The sequence below is a fragment of the Lates calcarifer genome, linkage group LG18 (assembly GCF_001640805.2).
Source record: "Lates calcarifer isolate ASB-BC8 linkage group LG18, TLL_Latcal_v3, whole genome shotgun sequence".
NCBI classification, from domain to species: Eukaryota; Metazoa; Chordata; class Actinopteri; family Centropomidae; genus Lates; species Lates calcarifer.
Genome location: NC_066850.1, coordinates 11138613 through 11152277, shown reverse-complemented (window position 1 = coordinate 11152277; position 13665 = coordinate 11138613). Strand labels below are relative to the sequence as shown.

Sequence of the window (13665 nt, the reverse complement as noted above, 5' to 3'; positions counted from 1 at the left end):
TAAAGTCTGTGAACAGAGAAAGTGGGCGAGTCACAAAAAAAGGTGAGTGTACCATCTCTGTAACCTCAGGCTACAGCTGCCTAATAAAATTAATCATTTACTAATGACTCTCCTCTAACCTGAGCAATTAGTCCACACACACACACACACACACACACAGAGAGAGAAAGAGAGAGCGAGATAAAGATGCTGTCTCACTAATTATAGCGTGTCTCTGCAGCTGAGGTCTGCTGGGTCGTGTGTATGTGTATGTGTATGTGTGTGTGTGTGTGTGTGTGTGCGCGTGTGTGTGTGCGTGTTGGTGGTGTGTGTGGGCGAACAAGTATGTGTGTATCTGTTTAAAAATGCAAACTGGAGAAAAGCAACGGTCAGAAACTCTCAGGTGCAGAAAAAAACAGAAAAACTTCAAACAAATATTATTTTTATTATCATTATTATAATTGAAGTTCAGAGTCACATTATGTGTGTAATGTGTGAGAGAGAGCTTTGAGTTTGAGTGGGGACTCATCTTTCTGAGTGCTGAGAGATGATCAGTGCGCAGTAATCCTACCTGCGCACACACACACACACACACACACACACACACACAAGACACTGTCAAAAGGCCAGGGTTAATCCACGCAGCACGTACATGTTTACGGTCGTGGTGCTGTGTGTGTATATGTGTGTTTATATTAACAGGAAGCTATAAATAGCCAGATGTACATAGATGTGGTAGATAAACAGAAAGACAGAGTGAAAATACTCTAGTAAGTAAGTAAAGCCTGAGTTTGGTTCATCGTCTTGAATGTCAACTAGAGCTGCAACTACACAAATCATCTTTTTAGTCATTTCTTTAAAACAAAAATGTAAAAACATTGTTAAGAGAACGCACAACATGTCACCAGGTGATTAAAACGGGTAAAAAAGCTGAATAAAGTAGTTTCACATTAAAAATCTGTGTTTCTCCAATGCGTTTTGGCGCACACAGGACGTCTTGGAGGGACTGCGAGCCAAGCTGTTGCTAACATTTGCTCAGCTTGTTTCTCTGATAACTTGAAGATCCAGATGTCCGATGACTAAAATCTTTCATCTGGTTAAAATGCAACAGCTTAAAACTGGATGAAAAGTCAATTTTGGTGCAGGCAACCACATAAAACAAACTGTTACCTTGATTACAACAATAGATTTCTGGAGGTTTGGAAATGGCTGGAAAGATATGAGATAATGCAAGTAAACAACTCAACAACTTATATAATATAGATCTAGTTGTTTTTGGGTATTTTAGTGTGGAAACATAGTTACATATTAGCCTTTAAATGTGAGAATTTAATGCTTTTCTTTGTCATACACAACAGTAAACTGAATATATTTATGTTTTGGAGTGTATGTCAGACATTTACCAAGAAGAAAACTAAAAAGAAAAACATTTTAGCAAAGAAAACCCAAATCTCTCCTGAAAGAACAGAACTCATTGGATGTGGAGCTGATGGAGCAGCTGGCTGTGTGAGCTTCACCAAATTAGTCAGCACAACAATTTGGCATCAGAGCCACAGATCTCTCCCATCCATCAAAAACCTTTCTTTGAAGTACATTTAAAAGATGATTACAACAGGCAGTAAAGCTATGAGAACTCTCAGCCTCTTAGCTGAAGAATACATCTGACTGAAAACCTGAAAGTAAAAAGCCTGAGAGTAAAACTAATTCAAACCTGACACTGAACAATGAAGCCAAGATTCTGCTGACAAGATACTGATTTCTTGTGTACTTATTTTATGAACTACACCGATGTACGTTCCGCACTGTTAAACCAAGCTGACACTGATATAAGAGCAAGACAGAGACAAACAGAGTTGGAGCTGGAGTCGCAGTGATGGAGTCAGTGTCACCTCAGCAGTCAGCTCCACAGGTTCATTATCGGCTCGATCGAGACAGATGGGGCTCGTTGTTGGACGGGAGAGGAGGCACTGCTTTAAAAAGTACAAATGCAGACCAGGAAAACACAACTCCTGGTCTTTCCAGAGCACACTCGTCTCTGTGTGTTTTGTTTTAGGGCATAGTTAGTTTTTCAAGAAGAGGCTTTTCTTTTTACTGTGTTTCTCTTCTGAATTGTTCTCTATGTAGTTAGTTGGATTTTGTTTTGGGTTTGGGTTTTCCCCCTCTACTTGTATTGATGTGAACACTGTTGATATATATGGACTAGGACCAAAACTAGAATTAGGGCCTTGTGGTTGTATACCTCCACCAAAAAGTTACAGTTAATTAGCATGTGAATTGTTGAGTTATGGCCATAAACATGTTGTGAGGTCACACTGAGCTTTGACCTTTGACCTCTGAGCACCAAATTCTAATCATTTCATCTTTGAGTCCAAGTGAATCTTTGGGACAGACACCTCGAAAACATAATGCCTCTACCCATCAAACAATAAAAATACACAATAAAAACCAATAAAAACCACTGCATCAGACTGCCTAAGACCTCTCTCCAGTTTTAGCTGTAATTGTAGCTTCTACCAACCTTGATCCAACTATAAAAAGTAATCAAAACAGATAATCAGTGTAGCTCACCCATCATCCAGACAACCAGTCAGGAAACAGTTCATACAGTCAGCAAATACACTAACCACAGAGTGTTACTGTTTACTGATAAGGTAAAGTTTCTGTGTTGTGATAAAAGACACAGAGGTTGTTCTCAGTGATCAATGTAAGCATGTTTTAGAGCAAATAAAGAGGAAATCAAATCAGTATAATCCTTTCAAAACAACTTGACAGATCAAAGCGTGCCCTGACAGTTTTTCTTATCATGTTTCATACAACAGGAAGTCAACATCTATAAATGTAAGTCATTCACATAAAAACTCAGCAGGTATAATTGTTCTATGCTGTCATGGTCTTTTAAGTGTTTTGATCACAAAATGTGCTATGTAATGAAAATAATTCACTTTTCTTGCTTTTCTTTGTAGCGTGTCTACTCACAGTTAGGAAAATGTCAGCCATGAGTCGAGCGTGTGGACAGTATACTTTAAACAAGTGCATTGCCTTCTGTTGTACCTTGACAAAATTTACAGCTCGTTCCGCAGGCCTGTGCCTCTTTCCTGTACATCTGAGGAATGTAAACAGACACCTACAGTACATAAAGTGGCAGTAGGGGCAGTGCGGTCAAGGAGGGAGGGCGTCCTGTCTTGTGGTCTAAACCACAACAGGCTTTTTGTTCCATTAGAGCAAATTCAGTGTGATTAGATGACTTGTAGTTTTAATGTTCATATTGATGTGGTCGGCAATCATCTGCCAGGCTGTTAGCTTGCTTTTATTGATTTAGGTATGATGCAGCTGCCTGTTTGGTCATTATACTGCCTCATCAATACGATGGCTCAAAATCACAGTTTCTTCTCTCCTCAGTTTTTACTAAAAGGGTTTATTGCTGTAGGGATCCTATCCATAATGTTGTCAAACACTTATAATAACAACCTGAGCCTGTCAGTGGCAAAAACAAGAACTTTATTGTACGTACTTTGAACACCACTTTAGGGACAATTGCACTGTTCTTGCTCAGTGTTACACTGAAGATTTATGTCCCTGTAAATCATTTCCCTTAACAAAGAAAGATCTTTACTAATCAATCTCTTCTTTGTGAAATACTGTGATGTTCAACACCAGTCGTCACTTATTAAAAATAAAAGGCCACATGCATCAGTTATGCAGAAACGTCCTTTCACAACAACACAAGTGTCTGATGGAGAAGGAAGTAACTGACTAATCCTCAACACGTCAAGGTTTCTCTTCAACAAGGTTCCTTTTCGTCTCTTTTACATCAGGAAGATCCACTTCTCTTTTCTCTTCTGTTTTTTTGCCTTTTGCCCTCTTTTTTTCAGCTCCATTTCCAAGCAGGAAAAGCCTCTTACAGCCAGCCAGACGACTAATAAGGAGCGGCTCCTGTCAGCCAATCCCCCTTAATGCCTCGGCACACTGCACTGCATTATGGGCAAAATAACCCCCAACACACACACACACACACACACACACACACAAGCTCACACTCTCAAACACTCCTGAAAAGGCTAGGAAAGGAGAGAGAGAAAGACTGGTCCAAAACATCGTCATTCCTCTTCGTCTTAGCAGAAAATGACTGATACGCACAAGCGTAAATAAACACACCGGTAGCCAAGTGGAACAATGTTACTCAGAGAAGGTAGAGCTGGATGAACTAACTCCTCTGCCTGTCTTCAGTATATGAGATATAGAAGAGATTGAAGGGGGGGGGGGGGGGGGGGGGGCACCACGACATCATGATTAAGACACACTTACACTCACATTAACATGCATGCAGGCATTATTAAACACGTCTGACTGAGCCTGGAAAACACACACCATCTCTATTCAGTGCCACAGCAAACTGCATATGTTCAGCTTGACCTCATCTTTACATTGAAACAGCCATCCAAAGCAAAAAAAAAAAGTTAGATAAATGATTGTCGACTGCTTATAAATGCCAAGTAAAGTAAATTGTTGCCAAGTAGGTTTTAAATAATGTACGGTGACAGTTGAGCATTATTCACAGTAATCATCATAGAAAAATAGAAGCAGAAAACGAGGATGAAAAGCATGACAGGCTCCAAAACTGTAGACAGAGCTGTTTGTTTTGTGTTGGACGGGTAAATAACTGAATCCACTGAATTTAACCAACAAACCAAATTACATGCTTCAATGTCAGAACACTTCAAAAGCTGCGTGACGGTGACTGTTGCTGAGTGCATTTGAAGAAAATTCATGGGTAAAGTACTCAGCACTTCTAAGACTAGTATCAGTATCATGAAACTAGTGATACATTTAATTTGTTTTTTAATCTTGATTAACTGGACTGTAGAGTGTAAAGTCAGAAGCAAGAGAAGACTTGTATATCATCTAGAGCTGAAACAAGTTAATTAATAAACAATTTTCATAATTAGTTAGTCATTTTAGTCAGTTTCTAAGCAGAAATGCCAAAAGATGACAGACTGTCTCTTCTCAAATGTGAATGTGAAGTGTTTTGTGGAAGCAAATTGAAGAGATTTGAGTTTTCAACTTTTGTTTGGGGAATTTTTCAAGTAATAAATTCATTGAGAAAACAACTGACAGTTTAATCAATGGTGATAACAATCGTTAGTTGTAGCCCTCATTGCTAAACTAAGCAACTTTTATTGACAATTTATGGCCGTGTAAAGTAAAAATCTAGAGGTGGCTTGAATAAAAATCAAATAAAAAAGTGCAGCTCCATACATCAACACATAAAAATGATACACTGGTTTAATCTTTTAGTCTCTGTTGACTTGTCATGTCTTCTGAATTATCCATACTTGCATCCAGCTTATTCTCTCTCTCTCTCTCTCTCTCTCCTCTCTCTCCCTCCTCCTCTTTCTCCTCCTAACAGGAAAAGAGAATCATAAATATGCATGCATATCTGTTCATCCATTCTGAGGATGAGAGGAGAGAGGGGAAATTGTGTCAGCGAGCCTTGTATTTCATCAACAATTGGCGCTCTGATCGTCTGCTTAAAAATTCATGAGTGTCTTTAAGCTGCCCAGACTCTGATCCAAAGTGTTCCAATGAATTTAACACAGGCTACAAAACCACCTCATACACTGTTTGTATAAAACATGAGGGAGCAGCTCTTTCTACTGTATACTATGGAGTATACAGGTGTATTCAGGTGAACGCTCTCATTCCTTATTGATTTTACCATTAAATCCATTAAATCCATCCTTAAACCATGAGGGGAATAGGGACACAGATTAAAGAAAGTCAGACAAACAACAAGAGAAGTATATATAAATTATCAGACATCCCTCTGAGACAGTCGCTGACAAAAATGTCAAAGTATATTATTGCTAAAAAATAATAGAACTACCTAATTATTCAGATTACATAAAGTGTAAAATAAAGGAAATCCATGCTCTGCCTCAGTTATGGTTTATTCAGTAAATCAGAAGAAACTAAACAAGTCTGATCATAGTGCATATTCCCCGTTTGCCCTAGGAGAATTAAAGAAAGAATAAAAAGACCTGTATGTACACTTCTCTCTGTGATGACTGTTTGTCCTTAGTAACTCCACCATGACTGTTTTTGAGCAAGTTAACTGTGTTGAATTTTGCCCCCCTGTTGTGTATAATGAGTATTTCTTTCTGTTTCGGCCTTTCAAATTTAATTTCCCAAGGGGGGAAAACCAATGCTATTGTACTGCACTGTGATGTATTGCTCAGCTACACAATTACTGTACGCAGCGGGACATGACAGAGGTTTCTAAATCTGAAATATCTCCTTCCTTTAAGCTGTTTTAGGCTGCTGACCCGTGTACATTGTTTACATAAAACAACCACAGGCTCAGATCACAAGGTTAAAAATTCATGAAGGTTTTTAAGAGCCCTGAGGTGAGTACAGTAAGCCTGAACATGAACATGCCTTGCACTTGTACATATTTATCTACATAATGCTTCATTTAAGATAAAAACAAATGTTAATGAGGTTGACTAACTCTAGTATTTTTGAACACAGCCTCAATTGGTTAGTTTGTTTGTGTTATTTTGTGACTTTCAGAGGTGGAGGAAGTAAAAGTACCACACAATAACTCAAACAAACTAACAGATCATGGCAGTGGTATTCCAGCAGTTAATGTGTTCTAGTCTGTAAAATTACTGTTTTTGTCAATGGAGTCTGGTAGTGATACATAGAGATGTTTCTGGTTAGGAATCCTATCAATAATGTTGTCAGACACCTATAACAACAATCTGAGCCTGACAGTGGCAAATACAAGCAGTTTGCAGTGGGTGAGTACACTGTTATCAGTCAATACTGCCCTGACTCCTAACATTTTTGTCCCTATCAATCATTTACACCTAAAAATATGGGTTGAAATTCTAATTCCCATAGTTATCCTTTAAAGCATTTGACGGGAAGGAAGTTTCACTTGAGAAATCTATTCTGTTGAACTCGTGAGCTTTTCATCGCAAAGTTCAGCATCAATAAGAAGCAGCTGTTAAAAATATATCGTGGACCTTAAATAGTGCCAGAGGAAAGTCCTGGAGGTCACACAAGTTATCAGGCTTGTTTCATTTTTGGAGCCAGCCAGAAAACTTTTATTGCTCCACCTCATGTATCAGTTCTCCATTGCGGTAATACAGTAATTGTCATAAAATGCGTCAGCTCCAATCTGTCGCGTTTGCCCTGTCGTCATTTTTCTTCTGCTCCTCCTTTGTCATACATCTTGAGTCGTGACACAGCTTTGCCTTTTCTCAAAAACTGCTCTTTTTTACCTTTAGCCCCCCCCCCCCCCAATCTTTTTTTATCCCTCTCTGTATTCTCTCCCTCTGTATTTTGTCCTAATTGAAGGCTGAATAGCGAGTTTTATATTCTGGCAGCATCAGATGATGAAAGGCCTTTGATCACTGTTTACCCCTGCAGGTGGTGCACAGTGGTAGCAACATGAGATACATTTCTATCTTTTTATGTTTTGCCCCTCTTCTTGTTTTTCATGTGTCTCTCCAGTCTTTCTTCCCCACTGTATATTGTTTCTACGAAGGCATGAAACCCAGAAAGTATACTGGACCGTGGTATGACAAGCACTTACTGTGATCTGTTGTTTGTGAAGTGGGCTGTAAATAGTGAAGGGATAATGTTACGACATCCTGTCCTGTAGCAGTTTGTTTCTGCACCATTTCCCACGAAGGTGGTGGTGAAATCTCGCCACATGATAAGCTGGGTGATGAAACAAAGAGTTTGTTTCTTTGTATTTCCCCTCTTGGGCAAACAATTCATGTTTGCATCTTTTTTTTAACCCAGCAGAGTCAGAGGTTAGGGGCAGCTCGACTTGGGTTTGCCAGGTACAAGGTTCAAGATTATTAAAGTTTGTCTCACATCATGTGTGATTCTGCACGACCCGAGTCACATCAGTGGTTCAAGAAGAGGCCAGGGGCAGAGTTTGACAGCGGGATAAATAAACTGTGCAGACAAACAAACAACCACAGGTACAAAACATCAGCTCTCAAAGCCTTTAAGTGGATCTATGAACAACAACACTGCCAAAACTTACAATAGCAAGTGTTTTTTGCACTACTTATATAAAGCCAAGGTGTTGTTCAAAGACAGTTTCACTGTTTATCTCATTTATCCTATATTTGTAGTGGCACTAGTGCTGGGTCATTATTCGGTGATGGAATGATTATACAGCGTTTATGATTAACAAAATTATGCTCACAAACAATAAAATAATGAAACAAGTCATTGATGTTTTTGTTTTACATGTATACAGTTTTTTTCAAATATTATTGTCCAGCTAAAGCTCTCCTGTGCAAGGTTAAAATAAACAAATACATTAATACATGATGTATGTGCTATGTACTGCCATGTACAAGTCTGCAGCTTGTGCATTTGTTTGCCATTGTTTCATTCTACATTGCTGTATATTAAACAATAAAGAACCGATGACATGATCCAAATTTGTCATAAATCAGTCCTGCTTATTGATTTGCAACTAGACTTGAAACAATATAGCTGGTTAGTCATTCAATAGAATATTGATCACCAACTGTCTTGTTAACTGATAAAAATTCAACGGTCAGCTTAAATGTAAGATTTTTCTGGTGTCTTTGGTTGTTTATAATATTTGAATGAATGTTTTAGGGGTTTGGACAAAACAAGCAGTTTGAATATGTCACACTGCCCTGTACTTTTTCTTTACTTCTTCTCCATTTCTTTCCAGAAAAAATTATTCATTGGTTAGAAAATACTGAATCAAAAAAATATTTAGTCCTGTTTGCTGCCTTGCCCACAACTGCCCGGTGCAGTACACAATATGGCAACATCTTACAGTGTGTATCCTCATATCACGCACTATTAAATCAAGCTATATTGCAGCTCTAAGTTGCATTGAATATTCTGTACATTAATCTCAATCCATTGTGGCATCAGTAAAAGGATATTACAGTAAGGCTGCGGATATCGTAGGCGTCTAGGTGTTGGCTTTAGGTACATTAGGAAAGGCTCTGTTGATGGGTTTTAAGGTATTGTAGAGGTTAACTGTGTTATACGATGTATCTGGTGTTTTAGATGTCTTAACTAAGAATGTATAAGTTAAACTGACAAACACGGAGTGGCAGTAATCATCTGGAAAAACAACCCCTGATTCACTGACTCATTTACAGATCAAGTGTCCACCTGGTTGACTGACCGGCTAACTGATGCAATGTCTCACAAACTAACTGGCAGTGCTGCTGACTAACTGGTTGTCATCACACACTCACACTCAGCAACTGTCTCTCTGACTGAGGAAGGACCGTCATGCAGGCAGATGGGTGAGACGTCTAAGAATAGATAAAAGGAGGGACAGTTTTCTGGGAACACACACACACACACACACACACACACAAAGTGTGACGAATGTCTGGCAGATAAGTTACACGTGCCTTACGCTGCCATAAACACATAATACCACAACCCCCCCCAGACACACACAGACACTCACAGCCTTTGATGTACAACAGCATCATTTCTCAGCTCTTTCATATTGCCACATATGGTAATTCACTTCTTGGCATTGGCCACTTCAAAGCTATGTAAACCACCTTCTTACAGACCATCTCCCTTGACCGGCTAATGCCATTTCCTTTCACATGGCTGCCTCTGTGAAGACAGAAATTTACAGATTATCCACAGCTTTATCCAATAAGGTCAAGGGTCAAAACAACGACCACACATGGCATGTTAACTTACACCCCCCGTGTGTCCCTGCAATTGTCATGAATGGTAGAGAAAATACAGACAAATTTATTTGACATAATTAAAGATACTAGACTGCATTCATCCAGTTCTAGCCTACAGAGGATTAAAAATACTGTAGTACAGAGCACATTAAAAATAAGAGAGAGTCTTCTGGTAATTTCACCACAGATGCAGTAAACAAAGCTTTCCTTCGTTAATATTGAGAGCAAATACATTGTGATGGTCAGAACCAAACAGCGGCTGCAGATACTTGAGCCAAGTTTTCTCTTTCCAAATGAAATTAATCCAACCAGGGATTCCATTGAAGCCATTTACAGTACATGACAGCGCTGAATAAAAATGACTGGGAAATGGCTGCAGACAGAGCAGAGGGTGACACGAGTGGAAAAAATTCTTCCTTCATCCTTTTGTCTTCTCATCTGTGCCAATTTCCTCGCATATTGATCCAGTCACTTTTAACTCCCAACCCTGTTTCAATCAAATGGTTTGGTCTGGTGTGAATGTTAAAGAGATAGTTCAGCGCTTCTGGAAATGTTGAAAAGAGCCTTGTCGTCACCCAATGTGAAATCATGACATGGTGTATAAATAGCACGCCATTTTTTTAGGAACGTTATGTGTGTGATGTCTACGCATTTTAAGCTTTTTGCATGTCATATAACATCCCCACAGACTTGGTGTACAAACAAAATTTAAGCAATAACACAGCCTGTTGAAACACACATTAGGCAAGATGATGATAGGGTTAAAGTTGGGAGTTAGGGTCTCTGCACAATGTAAATCAGTACAGACTAAATGGAATAAATGCTTTTAATGAGCTTTAGAGGAACTGATACGTGTATATTTTTTTACTCTTTGGACAGGGCCAGGCTAGCTGTTTCCCTGTGTTGCCAATGTTTATGCTAAGCTAACTAGTTGCTGGCAAAGCACTTGTGCTACAAATACAGCACCTCACTAATACACATCTTAACGACAACATGGAGACTGGAGAAGCCAGGAATCGAACCACCAACCTTACAACCTGCTCTACCTCCTGAGCCACAGCCACCCCAAGAAAGTATATGACAAAACAGAACTACTCCTTTAAGGAAGGAGATTAGATGCATAGGTGTAGTTAGCTGCTTGACTGCAAGCGTCCACACTGGTCCAACAATCTGACAAATGCAGCCTCTTAGGAAGCTTTTGATGAAGAACTAAAATCATTTCTCAGAACACTGAGTCTCAAATGTCACCTCATGACCATTATACAGACAGAAGTTAAAATGTCAGAAGCACTACTAATAGACCCCACATGTCAAATATGAACATTTTACTGTATTCTAATATTTCAGTCAGAGTTTGCTGTAATAAACTAGAAGATGTGAGTGAATCTGCAGCTAAAGCCTGGTCAGCGCACTTCTAAACATTAAAAATGTCACATTCATTCCTTGAATTTATGTTGAGCAAATAGTCAAACATCACAACCTCATGCTGAAACTCAGCAGATGACAGATGATAATATAACACATTAATTGTTCCAAACTCCTGTGCTCTTCCAAGACTTGGATTTCTGCAGGTTGATTTCACATCAGCTTTTACTCCAGATTAAATAAACCAGATAAGGGTTCTGATAGGCACAATGTACCAAATCCAGCCGCCGATTTACTGCAGCATTTTCCACTGAGGCAACAGTTTTATCAGAGCAAACTACTCCCGCCGTTGTAAAATTGAAGAGGGTGAACCAGCTGCGGCACAATCTCCTGGAAACCTCACTTAACCAAAGATGGTTTCCCCGGGGAAAACACCCAGAGGAAGAAACAGACTCTGTAAATGATGATACAATAAAAGTGAAAGAGTGGTGACTCTCTGCTGGGTAATGCCTCTGCCTTGCAGTACATGTAACTCAAGTGGGTGTTTAAAAGACTATGGATCTTCTGAAAAAAATAAAATAAAATAAAGTAATGATAATAATCGACAGGACAAATTGTCATCTGTCAAATGGATCCTAATAGGATTATAGTGTACCATCCCTTTCTCAAATACAATGAATGAATGAATGAATGGACCAATTTATTATGTTTTAACGTCTTTATGTGATGCATATTAAATCTGATTGTGGTATTAATTACTGGTTACATAAAAACCCATCAAGTACAGCTAACATGAATCTTCTTTCACGCTTAACTGAAATTAATTTAGTGAATACACATTTTATTTTGCTGCAAAATTGTCACATTACAAATATTTACTTGCCGTCTCGGTGCTTAAACTTTAATGATACACTTGGATTTTGGTTTTGGATACGTAAACTGTTGGTTTAGTCTGCCACAGTGCCCCAAATTACAAACACAAAAATAAGTCAAGTGGATGCAAACAAGTTAAAATGATTGATTTGACCCCCACATGCAAATCACTCCCAGCACAGAGGCTGAAACATGCACACAGACAGAGCCACTACTCATAGATAGATAGATAGATAGATGTCACACTTCCTTGACAGTGACATCTAACAACACAAAACTGCTGTGTGTGTGTGTGTGTGTGTGTGTGTGTGTGTGTGTGTGTCTGTGTGAATGCCAGCAGCAGCCTGACACCCTGGTGCGACTGGCAGCTGCTGTTGATAGTGAAAACCGGCCAGAAACCAAACCAAGCACACACACACACACACTCTCTCTCACACACTCACACACAAAATCAATAATGCCCCCTCAACCCCACCCCCACCCCTCACAACAAGGCTACAACACCACAGGGAAATGCACACACACACGCTCACATTGTTGTGTATGCAAAATTGTTTTGATCCATCACTGACATGGGATGAGATGCTGCTGCTCTGTGTGTGTTCATCAGTGTCATGTTGAGGCTGTTAACAGCATGATGGTGACCGTAACGTGGCTAGCCAGAGCTATCACACCAGAACAGGTGTAGCTTCTTCATAGTTTAGCTTTTAAACTAGCAAAATCACATCTAATACAACCCCCCTCACTCTGTCCTGTGTTTGTGTTTCTAAGCTTTAGCTAGCCTACATGGAATTCTTGCAATAGCATTAGCTTAAAACGTGTAAAATATGAAAATATGAAATGAAATACTAGCTCAAACAGATAAAGATAGATAAATACAGCAACATATCCTCCTCTGGTTAATATCCTGCCCCAGCATCCTCCCAGCTCTCCACTCACCGATAAGAGGTCTGTTTTCTGAACGCCAGTCCTCTTAATTTCTCCTCCAGAGTCTCCTGCTCCATGTCGGGCAGGCTGCTGAACGTGTCGCTGCAGCAGCCCACAGCGGCTTCCTCCGAGCCGGCTCCGGACTCCGAGTCGCCCCCGTCGGCTCCCAGGGAGGCCAGGCGCCCGCTGAAGCCCCCCGCCGCCGGGCTGGTGCGGTCCTTCGTTTGGGGGTCCATGCTGGTCGTTCCTCCGGTCTGTCCTGTCTCGCCCCGCGCTGGACCCCCTCCTCTCCCCCTGGTTTTGAGAGGGGGGACACGGATGCCGGTGGCAGAGAGGAGAAGTGAAATGTTTCGGGGAGGGGGGAGGACGGGACGGACAGCACAAGGTTAACGTATCGAGTGGTTTGACCGTTGTGATTTCTGACCGTTGACTGCCTTTATATACTGCAACCAGGTACAGCAACACGCGCAGCCGCCTGGACAACAAATCGAACTGCACTCACGAGCTCCCGACCAACTGGGAACAAGCTACGTCAAGTTTCGAACGTCAATCAGGAAGTGTGGCGGCTTAAAACATCAAAATAAAAGCCAACGGTTTCCTAGAAATCTCCCCGTTATATTAAAGCTGAACAGAGGATTAATGCAGAACGAGCCAAGCGGAAATTATGTGAACATTTGTACTGGAGATATACCTATACCTATAATTGTATAAATCTATATTATGTTGATAAATATATTATGATTGTGACTCCTTTTTAGCTTCTTTACATTGGTTCCCAGTATGTTTTAGA

At 40.0% G+C, this 13665-nt stretch overlaps 1 protein-coding gene across 8 annotated transcripts in view; it reads right to left on the bottom strand.

The window, feature by feature from the left end:
* The window catches only part of dgki (diacylglycerol kinase, iota), a 74814-nt gene extending 61149 nt beyond the window's left edge, over positions 1 to 13665 (bottom strand). For 3 of the 8 annotated variants that reach the window (XM_018694933.2, XM_018694932.2, XM_051077720.1), the window contains exon 1: positions 12888 to 13596. In XM_018694933.2, the coding sequence (XP_018550449.1) occupies positions 12888 to 13111 (224 nt within the window). In that variant the 5' untranslated portion in view covers positions 13112 to 13596. Of the gene's footprint in view, positions 1 to 12887 lie in introns of all 8 variants that reach the window. The other 5 variants (XM_018694936.2, XM_018694937.2, XM_018694934.2 and 2 more) reach the window with 4 other exon arrangements.